The 16037-nt window shown below is 52.0% G+C and overlaps 1 protein-coding gene across 1 annotated transcript in view; it reads right to left on the minus strand.

Annotated features, from left to right (window-relative positions):
* LOC138520744 (CMRF35-like molecule 1) overlaps positions 1–16037 on the minus strand; it is a 176203-nt gene that overhangs the window by 23795 nt on the left and 136371 nt on the right. Inside the window, exon 4 of the mRNA XM_069633026.1 lies at positions 4007–4103. Coding sequence (XP_069489127.1) covers positions 4007–4103 — 97 coding nt within the window. The remainder of the gene's footprint in view (positions 1–4006; positions 4104–16037) is intronic.

Consider the following 16037-nt stretch of genomic DNA (forward strand, 5'->3'; position numbering starts at 1 on the left):
AAGCAAACATCCTACCAGGGGGTGTCAGGGGAAGGCTGACATATGGGCAGTGCACTGAGGGAGAAGCAGGTATCCTATCTGCAGGTGTCGGGGGAAGCAGGGCATATGTCCAGTGCATGGATAGAGAAGTAGATATCCTTCCAGGGGGTGTCAGGGAAAGGCGGACATATGCACAGTGCACTGAGGGACAAGCAAGTATCCTACCTTCAGGTGTCTGTGGAAGGTGGACATATGCACAGTGCATGGAGGGAGAAGCAAACATCCTACCAGGGGGTGTCAGGGCAAGGCTGACATATGCACAGTGCACTGAGGAAGAAGCAGACATTGTACCTGTGTGTCAGGGGAAGGTGGACATATGCACAGTGCAAGGAGGGAGAAGCAGACATCCTACCTGCAGGTGTCAGGGGAAGGTGGACATATGCACAGTGCAAGGAGGGAGAAGCAGACATCCTACCTGCAGGAGTCAGGGGAAGGTGGACATATGCACAGTGCAAGGAGGGAGAAGCAGACATCCTACCTGCAGGAGTCAGGGGAAGGTGGACATATGCACAGTGCAAGGAGGGAGAAGCAGACATCCTACCTGCAGGTGTCAGGGGAAGGTGGACATATGCACAGTTCAAGGAGGGAGAAGCAGACATCCTACCTGATGGGTGTCAGGGGAATGAGAACATATGTCCAGTGCACGAATAGAGAAGTAGAAATCCTACATGGGGGTATCAGAGGGAAGGTGGACATATGCACAGGGCACTGAGGAAGAAGCAGACATCCTACCTGCAGGTGTCAGGGGAAGGTGGACATATGCACAGTGCATGGAGGGGAAGAAAACATCCTACCAGGGGGTGTCAGGGCAAGGCTGACATATGCACAGTGCACTGAGGAAGAAGCAGGCATCCTACCTGCAGGTGTCAGGGGAAGGTGGACAGATGCACAGTGCACAGAGGGAGAAGCAGACATCATACCCGTGTGTGTCAGGGGAAGGTGGACATATGCACAGTGCAAGGAGGGAGAAGCAGACACTGTACCTGCGGGTGTCGGTGGAAGGAGGGCATATGTCCAGTGCATGGATGCAGAAACAGAGATCCTACTGGGGACGTCAGCGGAAGGTAGACCTATGCAGAGTGCACAGCGGGAGAAGCAGGCATCCTACCTGGGGATGTCGGGGAAGGTGGACATATGCACAGTGCACAGAGGGAGAAGCAGATATCCTACCTGTGGGTGTCAGTGGAAGGTGGGCCCTTGCACAGTGCACGGAGGGAGAAGCAGACATCCTACCTGTGGGTGTCAGCGGAAGGTGGGCACTTGCACAGTGCACAGAGGGAGAAGCAGACATCCTACCTGCGGGTGACATGGGAAGGTGGGCACTTGCACAGTGCACAGAGGGAGAAACAGACATCCTACCTGCAGGTGTTAGGGGCAGGTGAACATATGCATAGTGCACGGTGAGCGCCATCTCAGTGGCAGAGGATGTTAGGGAGAATTTTCATTTCTGTGCTAATTTCCTCCCACTTTGGTGACCCCCAGCTCTTTTGATGGACTTAGGACTTTTAAATTTTAACTCCAGAATAGCTGGTGGCAGTTGTTTACTTTTTAATACCAGTGTGCTTTTTTACCACAGGCTGAACCATCAGCTGCAGTACAGCACCCATAGGTGTCCATTTCGTCAAAATGGTCCCGGACTACGTTTTTAGCCATTTTCTGTTTGTGATGTCTTTTTTGGCTTTTACTCTGTCCGTTGAGACAGGGTTGAGCCTTTTGTGTGTTTTGCCTTTGGCGGGCTTCAACCGTGAAGCCCGTCCCTGGCTCCAGTGTGTCTGGAAGGACAGGATGTGAGGTAGGGTCCTGAAACTCCCCTGTCCTTTGTCTCTAGGTGTGCCAGAACGAAATCAGTCCTGATTCGCTGGCCGGCAATCCGGGAAAGACAGCCACCCTGCTCTGTGATTGACAGCCTAGAGCTGTGAATGAATGGGAATTAGCTTAAAAGGCGAGGTTCTTGGAACTACAGGCAGAGTCGACCATTGGAATGAACATCTGAAGAAGAAATCATGAAGAGAAGCCTGCTGCAACCGCCTGGACCTCGAAGTGCCCGGTAACCCCCTGCTGCTGTGCGTACCTCCTTTTTCACATTGACAGAGAAGCTCCGGACGGAATGACTTCTCACGTTGGGCTGGTGGGCCCAACTAGCCAGTGACAAACTCCACTTTGACGCAATCCCCGACTTGCTGGGCCTCTCCAGTCTTGCAGAAGCCCAATGCCAGGGGTTGAGTGTCCAGAACTGAGTGCAACGTCGTCCGGTGGAATGAATCTGGCCTAAAGCTCCAGGAGCCTCCTAAGGACACTCCAAAAGCAGGACATCCCAATCCAAAGCCCCCTCACCAGAGGCTAAGACTGAGGGAGCAAGGAAAGTCCAGCCAGGGATATTCGTTCTGCATCAGTGCTGTTTGCGAGGTGCTGAAACTACGAAGAGCCGCTGAATCTAAGAAAACCTGTCGCTGATAAAGACCTCGCCCAAGTACAGCCGCATGAGCCCTCCAGACGTCCTCCCTCTTGTCCCCACGACTGAGGCTCAGCAACCAGGGTCTGCCTGGCTGTAGCAAGACGGAATCCAGCTGGACCACTCTTCTTCAAACCAGAGGTACTCTTTGGGCTTCGGGTACCTGCCTTCTTGCCTTGAGTCGTGTTTTATCACTTGAGAAGTGCACTGGGTTACCTTTTTATGAGTTGATTTCAACTCCCCTTTGCACAGGCTTCACAGCTGGTGTTTCTTCAGTGATTTTCCTGAACTATCTGACTCTGTGAAAGACTTTGTCCCAAAGTGCATCCAAACTGTCCTGGCTCCTTAAAGGCACCCTCCTAAACAATTGACTTTGGTATTGCTTGTCCCTTCATAGGTTGTAATTTGTTGAACACTTTATACTGCTGGGAAATGCGTACCTGTAACTAAGCTGAGCATATCCTTGTCTGCTTGCGCCCCGATACTCCAGGGTATGGCGCGCCATACAAATAATAAACTAAACTAAACTTACCTAGATTGCATTAGGGGATTCAAACTGCCTTCACATTATTAGAAAGTATGTTCTAACCTTTCTATTTTTCCCCAACCCCTCCTTCCTGAAATCCTGAATCAAAAAAAGTATATGTGTCTTTATAAGATAAATGCAATATTATCCTTGGTATTGAAGTCACTTCAGGGTGTAGGAGAAATGTATTAGCATATCCCAAGAGTATTCACCAACTTTCTTTTATTTTTAATAATGCTTAACTAAAACTTGATCTGTAAATAAATATATTTATAACGGAAACCTTGAAAGTGTGGGGGACAAGCAGACATCCTACCTGTGGGTGTCAGTGGCACATGACATATGCACAGTGGGAGAAGCAGACATTCTACTGGGGGATGTCGGGAAGGTGGACAAACGCAAAGTGCATGGAGGGAGAAGCAGATATCCTAAGTGGGCGTCAGAGGAAGGTGGACAAATGCACAGTGCATGGAGGGAGAAGCAGATATCCTAAGTGGGTGTCAGAGGAAGGTGGACAAATGCACAGTGCATGGAGGGAGAAGCAGATATCCTAAGTGGGTGTCAGAGGAAGGTGGACAAATGCACAGTGCATGGAGGGAGAAGCAGATATCCTAAGTGGGTGTCAGAGGAAGGTGGACAAATGCACAGTGCATGGAGGGAGAAGCAGATATCCTAAGTAGGTGTCAGAGGAAGGTGGACAAATGCACAGTGGATGGAGGGAGAAGCAGTCATCCTACCTGTGGGTGTCTGGGGAAGGAGGACAAATGCACAGTGCATGGAGGGAGAACCAGACATCCTACCTGCAGATGTCAGGGGAAGGTGGACACATGCACAGTGCATGGAGGGAGAAGCAGACATCCTACCTGCAGGAGTCAGGGGAAGGTGGACAAATGCACAGTGCATGGAGGGAGAACCAGACATCCTACCTGCAGATGTCAGGGGAAGGTGGACACATGCACAGTGCATGGAGGGAGAACCAGACATCCTACCTGCTGGTGTTAGTGGTCTCAGGATTTCCTCTCGCATCCTGGCCCTGAGTATGCTCCGTGCTGACGTTTGGTGCAGTTGTTGCAGTGTTTCTTAGAACTGTTTAAAAAAACACATTTCAAGTATTAAAAAGCTTCCCCCATAGCAGTGAGTGTCCAACCATGTTTATACTCGCGTCAACCCCACACTCAGGTCCTAGAATCAGCTTCGAAATATTCCATCATCAGAAGACACCCCAGGCCCTGCACAGCTTATTTTCACAAACAATTTCTCTAGCGTCTTTGCTTGCCTCAACTCTACAAAGTTGAGGTCGAGGCAGCGTGAGCCCAGTGTACCTTCCGACCTCCCCCAGTTCCAGTGGCCCTCACAGCACGCATGAGACTCCCTGGCCAATGCCATCCGTGCCAAAGGGGACACAGACTTAAGAATGGCACAGCCCCCTCGTTATTGAGATAAGTCTTGTTAGACTCTCGCTCTCTCATGCATTCACACACGCAATGAAGAGACGGAGCCTGCTCTGCCGTGAACCTTCTTTATTCACTCCTAACACATAACTCCCCTTTTTCCCTCCTAGCTCCTCCCTTTCCGCTTTCTTCCCGCTTTTTCCTGCGTTGGAGTTCTTAAAGGGGCTGTGTCCCTTTTGCTTATGTATAACCCCTCCCCCGTACTTAACGTGAGAGTCCAGTTACATCTGCTCGATGAGTCTCACTGGTTTCTTTATTGTCCCGGGGGGTCTCCCTGGAGATTCTCTGCTTTCGCCGGTCGTTTCCACTGGGGGCTCTGTTTCTTCGTCTTTGCTGGGATTCTCTTCGGATGTTTTCCGTGTTTCTGGTTCCTCCAGATATAGTTTCTTGAAGAATGAGGAGTTTTGGGTAATGTCTCCCGGTTCCCCAGTCGCCGTGATCATGGGTCCGTAGATGGCTGTGATGATTCGAGGCTCAGGGCTGTATCGGGTATCCGTTTTCTTGTGCTGCGTTTGTCGCACCAGGACAGTTTGCCCGATTTCTAGTTGTTGTTCTTTCACTCTCCTTTTGGTGTCTGCCCATTGTTTGGCTTTCCTCTTCTCTTCAGCGTCTCGTTCCCTGATGGCTGTGTCCTCTTCTGGTGTGTAGTCCTCCCATCGGGGGATGCGTGTTCGGGGTTGGTATCTCAACATGAGTTCAACTGGTGACTTTCCTGTTGAGTCGTGTTGGGTATTTCGGTACCTTCTGAGCATGGTGCAGATGGCTTTCGGGTGAGGCATCTGCTCTGCTACTGCTTTTTGTCTGGTTAGCTTGATGGTGGCCATAAATCGTTCCACCATCCCATTGGCCTGAGGCCACAGTGGTGTAATCTTTTGGTGGTGGAATCCTAGGTGGCTTGCAAAACCTGCAAATTCACGTCCTTGGAATGGGGATCCATTGTCGGTCTTGACGACATTGGGAATGCCCCATTCGCTGAATAGTTCATCCACAATGGGTGCTGTTTCCGTGAATGACGTTGAAGGCGTTTGCTTGATGAAGGGAAATCTCGAGTACTCATCTATTATTACTAGTAGGTTTCCCCCTTCTTCTAGAGGTCCAAGGAAGTCCATTGCAACTTTTTGCCAGGGCCTTGTTGGGAGTGTGGTTAGTTGTAGGGGATTCGGGTTTGGCCCTTTTGCTGCCAGTTGGCAGGGTCTGCAGTGTCTGAGCATGTCTTCCACTATCACGTCCATGTAAGGGAACCAAACGTAGTTCCTGAGAAATCGTTTTGTGTTGTTCATTCCCCTGTGGCCTTCATGTGCCAGTGTTGCTAGGGTCTTCCTTAGGTCTCTCGGGTCTACCAGCCTCTTTCCCCATAGCAAGAGTCCCTGGTCAGTGGCTATGAGCTCGTCGTGTATTTTGGCTAGCCGATCAAGTTCCTTCTGGTCTACATCCTCCCCCGGTACCTTTTTTATTTCGTTCTCTCCATTTGTTGGAGCGGGTGAGAGAGACGGCGGCTCTGATCGTTGGGTCAGCTTTGCTCCTTTCCTCAAAAGTTGTAGTTGAAATAGTCGGTGGCATGACGTTTGATGACAGGTACAAGACGTACTCAGTGGCTTCATGGGCTAGGGTGTCATTTTTGTCCAGCAGGGGGTGTCTGGACAGGTAGTCCGCTGGGTTGGCGTCCCCTCCTGGTTTGTGGACAATTGTATAATTGTACTCTTGCAGTCTTATCCCTCATTGCTCTATGCAGGGTGGCATCTTCGTTTTGGGGTTTCCGAAGTAGGGCCTGATGATCTGTCACTAGAGTGAACTTCTGGCCGGGCAATAAAGTGGTGATATTTCTTGCATACCCATAATGCAGCTAGACTTTCCCTCTCTGCTTGTGAGTAGGCCCTTTCAGTGTGTGACAGGGCTCGGCTGGCATATGCTACTATTGCGTGGTGGGTGTTGTCCGTGGTGTCAGTCTGGGCAAGGATTGCTCCTAGTCCCACTGGACTTGCATCGACCGTGATGATGGTGTGCCAATCTGGGTGAAAGCATGCTATTTGGCGGTTGTTGGTGAGACTTTCCTTTATGGCCATGAACGCTTCTTGGCAGGGTGCATCCCAGATGCAAGATTGATTCTTCTTTAGGAGGTTGCGGAGCGGGTCAGTTGTTGTGGCGTAGTTCGGGAGGTAATGCGTGCAGTATCCCGCCATGCCCAAAAGGGAGCGCAGTTCTGCGGTAGTCATAGGTGCCTGGAGGTCGGTGATAGCCTTAATCTTGTCCGGGTCGGCTGTTATTCCTTTGTTGGAGAATATGTGGCCAAAGAATTTGAGGCTTGTCTTGTTAATGTCACACTTGGACTCATTGAGTGTCAGTCCTGCTTCTTGTAGAATGTTGCAGATGGTTTTTAGGGCCCTGTCGTGTTGTTCCTGGTCTCTTCCAAATATTAAGATGTCGTTACTATAGTTTAATGCATTTATCTCGGATGCTATTAGGCATCTGATTGTCTCTTGGATGATCTCTGCAGCAGACGATGTGCCGAAATTTAGTCTTTTATATCTAAATAGCCCGTTGTGTGTTGCAAATGTAGTGATGGGTCTTGATTCTGGGTCCAGGACGAGCAGGTGGTAGCCCTGGTTGAGGTCAAGTTTTGAGAAGAACCTCGCTGGGTTTATCCTGATCAACATGTCTTCCAGGCTCGGGCCTGGGTGTCTCTCCCTTTGGATCGCGGTGTTCAGGTTGCGCATGTCAACGCATATGCGGAGGCGTCCGTTGTCCTTGGGAACGATGACTATCGGAGATACCCATGGTGTTGGTCCTTCTGCTTTCTCTATGATGTCGTTGAGAAGGAGAAGTTGAATCTCTTTTGACACCTATTCCTGGAGGTGGAAGCCCATCTTACGCGGGTGCTGCGGTACTGGCATGATGGTGTTGTCAATGTGTAGCTTGATGTGTGAGTCTTTGAGCATCCCCACTCCTTCGAATAGTTTGGGGAATTGGCTCTTGAGGTCTCCTTTCACCAGGGGACTTTCTATTATTGCCATGATGGATTTGTGTGGCGATGGTAGTCCTTCTATTACTTCCGACTGGTCGTAGCGTAAATCGATTAGGGCTAAGGCATTGGCTGTACGGTAGCTGAGGAGGCAGCGGCCGACAGATGGGCTCCTCATAACGTGTATTGTGGAGGTTACTGTGATGTCCCGGTGTCGTAGATCACATTGAAATTTCCCTCTGGAGGTCATTGGCAGGTACACTCCCCATTGAAAGATGTGTGTCCTGGATTCTCGCAAGGGATATGAGGGGTCTATTTCACGGTAGAGATCTTCGTTCATTCCTGTGTCGATGATAAATCGGTTTCTGGTGTCTCCCATTTGAATTGTGACTCTGGGAGCTGAGGTGTCTTCAGCCTCAACAATGAGGAGGCAGACATATTCCCTGTCGTAGCCATCTTGCAGGTATTCAGCGTGTTCGTTTCCTCCTGACTGATATTGTGGTGGGGAGTTGAGGTATGGGTTTATGTCTCGTTCGGGGGGGGTTTGGGGTTTCTCTCTTGTATGTCATCTCTTGTTCCGGCCTTTGCATGAAGTCACATTGGTGGATGTCATATAGTTCATGGTCCTTTCTGTCTGGTTCAATCTGGAGTCCTTCAAGGGCCCTTACAGTGTTCGGGCGTTGATAGGCGTTCGTAGGGAATGGCGCGTTTCTGTCTGCAGGGCGATGCTGTTCTGTGTGTGTCTCCATCGTGTGGTTGGCAGGCCGCGGGCGTGTTGAGCTGCCTTCTGGTAGTAGTTCCTTGCACATCACCTGGAAGTGGTTTTCCATTCCACATCTCATTCAGCGTTGTCCGATGGCGGGGCACGGGCATCTGTGTGGGTACTCAAATCCACAGCGGTAGCATTGGCGGTCACTTTGTGTCCGATGTGTTGGGTACCTCGGGTTCATTCTTGTTTGTGAAGCTGGGTGCTGGGTGTAAGGGTGTACTGCTGCAATGACTTTGCCCTTCTTGGGGTTCTCAATGGCTGCTGCCTGGATGTCCACCCTCTCGTAAACTCTGGCTAGGTCCAATACTTCCTTTAGGCAATGGTGGCTTCTTTAAGAAGTGTTTCCGAAACATCGAGGATACGCAACCTTCAATTATGCGTAGTCTGATGGCTTCTTCGTCATTAAAGTTGGCGAAGTCGCACTTCAATATTTTTCTTTGAAGGAGGATGACAAATTCCCCTATCGATTCGTGGGGGAGTTGACCACATTGGTTAAAAGTGTACCGTTCATAATCACGATTGGGTGAGATGACAATCTTCTCATTTATAGCTTGCAGGAGTTTTGCATCCGTGGTGCGGTCCTGTAGGGGAATCGTGCGTATGATATTTTTAATTTCCCTCCCCACGACATTTGCGAAGATACTTAGTATGTTGGGAGGTTCTTGTGTGCCTATGGCACCTACGAAGTCCTGAAATTCTTCCATCCACTCTTCCCATCGTTGGCCCTGGTCGTGGTGTGGGTTTAGTGTGAATGGTGCGGGTATCCTCATTAGGCTGGCGTGAGAGGAGAGTGTCCCTGGTGGCGCAGGTGGTTGGGCGTCGGGGTTCGCTGCATCCGGATTTGACATGCTGGCGATATGAGGTGCGCTTTAGTGGCACCGGTGGCACGTGACTGCCGGTGTTAGGCGCAGCGGCGTGTTCGCTTGTCTGGCGGTGCGGCCTTGCTGTGCACTGGTGCTGGCCGTCTGATGGTGAGGGTTGGTTGCGGCGTTTCTCTTGCCTTTGCTGTGGGGGATCCAGGGTGGGAGGCAAGGGCAGGGTTCTGCTGGGCCTGTGGTCTGGTCGATGTGGCCAGTGGGTTTGGTTTCCTTTTATGGTGTGATGGTGTGGGAAACACGGGTTCCCACCTGAGTTTCTTTTCTTGGGGTGGAGTTCCTTGTGTCCCTGGGCGGGAGGCGCGGGTTTATTTATTGGTAAATGTTACTCTGAGAGACACGGGGCTATCCCCGTTCGTGTTTCCTTTCTGCCCAGTCCCCGTTTGAACTCCTTACTTGTTGGGAGGGGGGGTGGCCACGTCGGGCGCTTCTTTCTTCCGCTCCTGGCAGGTGAGACGGATGAGCTGGTCCGTGTCGCGGCATCTTCTTCTTCACTCCGTCGGCAGGCGCTCTGCTGTCGCTGGCGTCTCTCCTCTTTCGCTGTTTGTCGGTTGCCGCGGTAGGCACCCGGGCCGCTACCTCTCTCTGGGGAATGCGATCCTCGGCAGCGCGCAGGTCACTGCGAGTTGGGCACACAGGCCCTTGTTGGATTTTGGGCACACGGGCCCACCAGCAGGGCGCACGGGCAGCTGCGGTACAACGGGCCCTTCCAGTTGTCGGGCGCACAGGCCCACTAGCAGGCACACGGGCCGCTGCAATTGCCGGGTGCTCAGGCCCACCGGCAGGGCACACGGGCCGCTGTGTTATGTTGGGCGCACAGGCACACCAGCAGGGCACACGGGCCGCTGCGTTATTGCCGGGCATGCAAGCCCACCAGCAGGGCACACAGGCCGCTGCAATTGCTGGGCGCACAGGCTCTCTCAAGCTGCCGGGCGCACAGGCCCTCCAACAAGGCACGCGGCCTCTGTTCTGTTCTGGAGCACCCCGCTCCTCAAACCTGCTGGGCTGCTAGCCCTCCACTGCTGCCGACGCGCACAGGTTCGTCGACTTCGTCTCCAGTGTTAGACTCTCGCTCTCTCATGCATTCACACACGCAATGAAGAGACGGAGCCTGCTCTGCCGTGAACCTTCTTTATTCACTCCTAACACATAACTCCCCTTTTTCCCTCCCAGCTCCTCCCTTTCCGCTTTCTTCCCGCTTTTTCCTGCGTTGGTGTTCTTAAAGGGGCTGTGTCCCTTTTGCTTATGTATAACAAGTCTCCACTCTCTGTTCTTGTGGAGTGATGGCCAGAAGGAAGTCTTTTGTGTAAGAGATGGCATTGGGATAAGTCCTGCATGAAGGGACTTTATTGAGTGCATGCAACTGGTTGGGGGATTTTTCAGAAAGGGCCGGTCATGAACGTTTTAATGATCCTTTCAGGGTGGAGAGACAAGGCCTCTGGGGATGTGGGGGGGGTCTAGTGTAGGATGAAATTGCACCCTGGTGGAGGCGCACAGCAGCACTGCTTTTGCAATGCGCAACAGAGAAGGCACAGCCAGTGTGGAAGGAACACCAGAAACATTGCCAGGGAACACGCCGAGCAACGTGAGCCCTGGGTGGTCGCTGCCTTAGGCGCGGCACACAACAGGCCCCGAAGGATCCCCGCCATCCAAGTAGCTGGGGACAACAGATGTGGACAGAGGGGCGCCAGGCAACAGGAAGTGGGAGGAGTGAAGGGACCCTCAGGGGGATAGGATAGGAAAGGGTCAGGGAAGTGATGCTTGCCCCCACCCACACAAGGGGTGTATAAAAGTGCAGTACTCACAGGGAGGCCCCCTCTTTGCCAGGACAACTACAGCGGTGGATAACATATGCCCGCCCACCCACACCAGAAAATGATTTGAATGACCATTGATAAGTCGTCTGTTTACTTTTACAGGGGAACTGCCACGGTGAAGGTACATGGTTCATCTAGGCTGGAAGGGCTGTCAGAAAGCACAGGGGACTGTGCAGTCACTGAAATATGACGGTGGCAGGGGTATGACCCCCGATGGACCACGTGACAAGTGGCGGGTGGTGGGAGGAGGGTTAAAAAAACAAGTAAAGTGAAAAGTCAAGTGAAAGTCAAGTGAAAAGTCAAGTGAAAGTAAACTGAAAAGTAAACTGAAAAGTAATGTGCAAGGGAAGTGTAGGGAAGGAAAGGGAAGCGAAAGGAAGAGAAGGAAAGTAGAGCACAGTAGAGGTAGTAGAGGGAAGTAGTGGAAAGTAAAGGAAGTAAGAAGAAAGGTAAAGTCACAGGATTAGGGCAGGGGGCAGAAGGGGCCAGCGAGCAAAAGGTAGAAGTGTGCAAAGAAACAAGTAAGGTTTGGAAGGGGAAGAGGTCCAAAGGCACGGCTAAATGGTATGTCAGCTGGGGGGAGGATGCAGAGGACATAGAGATCGGCAACAAAGGAAACAGGGAAAGGGGGAAGTGAGAGGAGGAGACCAGGGGAAACCCAGAGAGGTGGAATGAAAGGATAGAACCCAAGGATCAGGTGAGAGGTACAGATACCTGGGGACGCAAGGAAAGCATAGAGGAGGACAACGGTTCGGGGGAACGATGGGGAACAAGGCAACGCCACAGGGGGAGGGGGGACCCAGCAAGAGGGAAGATTACAAGCAACCGGAGAAGCAGCAAGGGCAATTGCAGGACACATGGGGAATGTCAGGTAGGAGCAATTGGGGAAGAGGACAAGAATCCGGGGGAAATTGGCAGTGGGTAGGATATCAAGGCACCTAGGTACCGGGGGAAGGGCATATGAGCTCCAGAGAAAGGAAAATGAGTAACAAGTCGAATCACCTGGGGATAGGAATAAGAGGAAAAAGTGAGGGACCAGGGAATGTGTAGGAGGTCGGAGCCCGGGGGAACGAGGAAGAGGTTAGGCGCTCGGGTAGAGGTGTGAGCGTTTCAGGCACTGGGCAATGGGGAATTGTGTTAGTAGACAGAAGACCAGAGAAATGAAGAACCGTGAGAGAGGACAAAGCATATATAATGGCACCAGCTCAGAGAAGAATCCTGCCGCTGCGCTGCCGTAACGGAACACCTGTCAGTTACCTCCTGCCTAATAAAGCAGCCACTGCCTTTTCCACCCACAATACGAGTCCTGTTGGTGCAGAACCACAGAGGAAAAGTGGTACTCAAATGGGGACGAGGGGCCTGGTTTGGCTGTCGCGGCTAATCCTTTTTCATCCTTTATACGTTGTGTTTGTTGTCAAAACTCTGCCCTCCTGAGGTAGGCCCAGCTGCTAGAAGCCCCTAAACTTGGGAACCAGGCTCTCATGCTGAGCCCGGCATGGGTCGGGACCCCAGACGTGCAGCAGTTCTCTGGAAAGGAGGATGATCTGGGCAAAGCAAGAGCAGTTTGTCCAGGGCGATCCCTGAACGAGCATTGCCAGGCTCAAGGAAGAGTCACGTGTGCCATCTGCCCTGGTTCACGCAGCAGCGTGGCCAACACGCACAAGGAGGAAGTAGGGGTGACACGTGCACAGGCCCGTTTCTTGGCCCGGGCGAAGCGGGCAGCTGCCTGGGGTGCAATTGCCCCGGGGGGCGCAATTGCCCCGGTCCCTGGAGCGGATGAAATCGCCCAGTTTGTGGGGCAGCGCGATTGCCGTGGGCAGAGTTCAGCAGCACACTAGCGCCGTAGCAGGTGCTGGAGCTGCCTCTTCTGACTGTAATGTCACGTACGGAAGTCAGAGGCTCCCTCTGATCACATTCGCGCCACTAGGGGTGGGGGCACAAAAGGGCGCCTTTCCTGATGGCCGCAGGACTCACACGGTGGAACAAAGATGGCTGCTTTCGGTTCAGCGTTCCTGGCGAAGCAAGAAGCGCCCCGACTCGTCATCAGAAAGATGATGGGTACAGCCCGATGCTTCATTCGACCCCCAAAGACTGCCGAGCGCTGTATTTCAGGCTTTATTTACTCCTGACCATTTTGCTAAACCCCTTCTGTTTTGTTGTGGCTGTTACGTGCCGCTGTAAACCCTGCCAATGTAGCTCCATTAAGCTCGGTGAATAAGTCACGTGTTTTACAAAAATCTGTCCACGTGTTTCCCAAGTGAAAAAAGAGACCTGACAGCGGTCTCAACCTCTTTGCCCAAGTCTCTCCAAATTCTTACTTTGTAGCCTTCTAACGAAGCAACCTCTCCCTCGAAAAACGGCAAAAATGCGCTCAAATTCTTAATAATTGAACTTGAGGAAACATGTCATGATTTGCGCAGCTCAAAAGTTGCTTAACGCACTGTAAATCGGGTTCAGTCTTCCGCCCCCGCCCCCGCCCCTCGTATCTGGCATTATCTGGCATTGTGCATTCACAGCACGCAGGGTGGCTTTCCACTGTTGTTCTACCGTGGTGCACCTGCGCTCCCCATTCCCCCTTCAACCACACAGGGCACAGTACAGCAGGCCATGAGCAGGGGTGTCTGGAAAACGTCTGGGGGCTTCCATGGCCGACATCCGGGGTACTCCTTACTGCACCTCAGCAATATCAGTGCAATCACGTGGCGCCCAGATGAAGGTTTTCAAATGCAAAGGGCAGTGGAAAAGCGGCACACATGCTATTTTTGCACAGAAGCAGCATTTACATTTTTATATCCCCAGTGTAAATATGTAATCACACCATCGACCGGTTTTAAGGACTGACAAACTTACCTTATAAAGTAATTTATTGGGTGCCACAGAATACACAACATTTTTACATCATCCATTCTGGAGTACAGTATCCTAGACTAACACAATGCTAACAGCGTTGGCTAAATAAACGGTTTCGGCTTTTGTGGAGACTTTTGATATCCATATTTCCAGGCACTCAGAAATAACATAAGACAGGTTCTTCCTCCAAGTACCAGGATGGAGACCAGCGTGGTACTTGAAGCGCTTTGAAACACATTGTGTATAGGCGTTATATAAATAAACTATCATATCATATCATCAAGCACGTTTATTCTGCCCGGATGTAGACTTGCAGTCTAAGTGTAGTACATACATATCAGCACAGAAAACACTGGCCCATCCACACATCAGGCCAGCTTTCTCCAACTGTGCATGGCCCTCATTAATGGAGCATGCCAGGGCAGCATTGTTCACCCAATTTTGCAGCTGCAAACACGTGCGAGTAGCATGCACTTCTGCGAGGTTAAAAACGACTGAACTAAGGTGCACTACATTGTGAGAGGTCAATTTTTAGTCTAACACACTTTGTTATGGACTGGGGTACCTGGGTGTCATTTGTTTAGCAGTGATTTATTGACTTTGGGTAGGAGTTCCTTAATGGTGTAGTTTGGGAGTGGCGCGCGGTATGCGCTGGCCATGGTGCGCGGGGTGCGGTGGGAGTGGCGCACGGGTTGGGGGGGCGCATTCCTACGGTTTTGCCCTGGGTACCAAATGGACTAGAAACTGCCCTGCACCTGCATTCCTCAGGGTAGCACACAGCTTCCCAGTGTCTATAAGTGGCCAGTGGCGTATTTTCAATAAGGCCCTCTAGACACAAGTTGAGGAGCTAGATTTGTTCAACTTATGTTCACCTGTATTTTGAAATAGATTTAAAGTGTTTTAAATTGAAAGATAATACATGAAATTGATTATTTCTTCTGGGAGATGCATTAGTGCTGGTGAGTGACGTCACGACGCGTGACGTCGTTTCACTACTTGGTGCTCTCAGCCCTAGCAGAGCACCGCAGCTGGAGGGGAGCGTGTTCTAGCCCAAAGAAAAGCGCGTGCAGCTTCTGCTCGAACCTGGGTTGCCTATCACCCCCCCCCCCCACAACCATCCCAAAGTCCCCCGCCCCACTCGACTGTGGAGCGAGACAGCGCAGGGAAGTTCGAGCAGGACCCAGCGGACAGTGCACCGTACATGGCCGAAAGTTCTGTAAGTACAATTTGGAATGTACATATATCATGTCTTTTAAAACTGAGGATTGATTCTTTAACTTGTATGTTTTCAGTAATTTGGGTTTTGGTCAGTTAACAGCACTCCTGACCAGCAACCTATGCATCAGTCACTATTTGTTTAGGTCCCTGTCAATGCTCAGCATTTGCAGTCAATTGAAAGTCAAAGATAAAAGCACCCCCCCCCACCCCCCACCCCCGAACCCACCCCGAACTGCGTCCAAGCATCACCTGCGAAAATACGACTTGCTCTTATGAAAGAGGAGAGCCCCTATTTCTAACTGGAACTCGCTTATCGGAGGCTGACTTCTGCGGGCATCTTGGCCGGGCACCTGGAACTCGCTTATCGGAGGCTGACTTCTGCGGGCATCTTGGCTGGGCACCTGGGACTTGCTTATCAGAGGCTGACTTCTGCGGGCATCTTGGCTGGGCACCTGGGACTCGCTTATCGGAGGCTGACTTCTGCGGGCATCTTGGCCGGGCACCTGGGACTCGCTTATCAGAGGCTGACTTCTGCGGGCATCTTGCCTGGGCTCCTGGGACTCGCTTATCGGAGGCTGACTTCTGCGGGCATCTTGGCTGGGCACCTGGGACTCGCTTATCGGAGGCTGACTTCTGCGGGCATCTTGGCCGGGCACCTGGGACTCGCTTATCGGAAGCTGACTTCTGCAGTCATCTTGGCCGGGCTCCTGGGACTCGCTTATCGGAGGCTGACTTCTGCGGGCATCTTGGCCGGGCACCTGGGACTCGCTTATCGGAGGCTGACTTCTACGGGCATCTTGGCCGGGCACCGGGGACTCGCTTATCGGAGGCTGACTTCTCCGGGCATCTTGGCCGGGCTCCTGGGACTCGCTTATCGGAGGCTGACTTCTGCGGGCATCTTGGCCGGGCACCTGGGACTTTCTTATCGGAGGCTGACTTCTGCGGGCATCTTGGCCGGGCTCCTGGGGCTTGCTTATCGGAGGCTGACTTCTGCGGGCATCTTGGCCGGGCACCTGGGACTTGCTTATCGGAGGCTGACTTCTGCGGGCATCTTGGCCGGGCTCCTGGGACTCGCTTATCA

The sequence above is a fragment of the Ambystoma mexicanum genome, chromosome 13, assembly GCF_040938575.1.
Source record: "Ambystoma mexicanum isolate Mex_15411 chromosome 13, UKY_AmexF1_1, whole genome shotgun sequence".
In the NCBI taxonomy this organism is placed as follows: Eukaryota; Metazoa; Chordata; class Amphibia; order Caudata; family Ambystomatidae; genus Ambystoma; species Ambystoma mexicanum.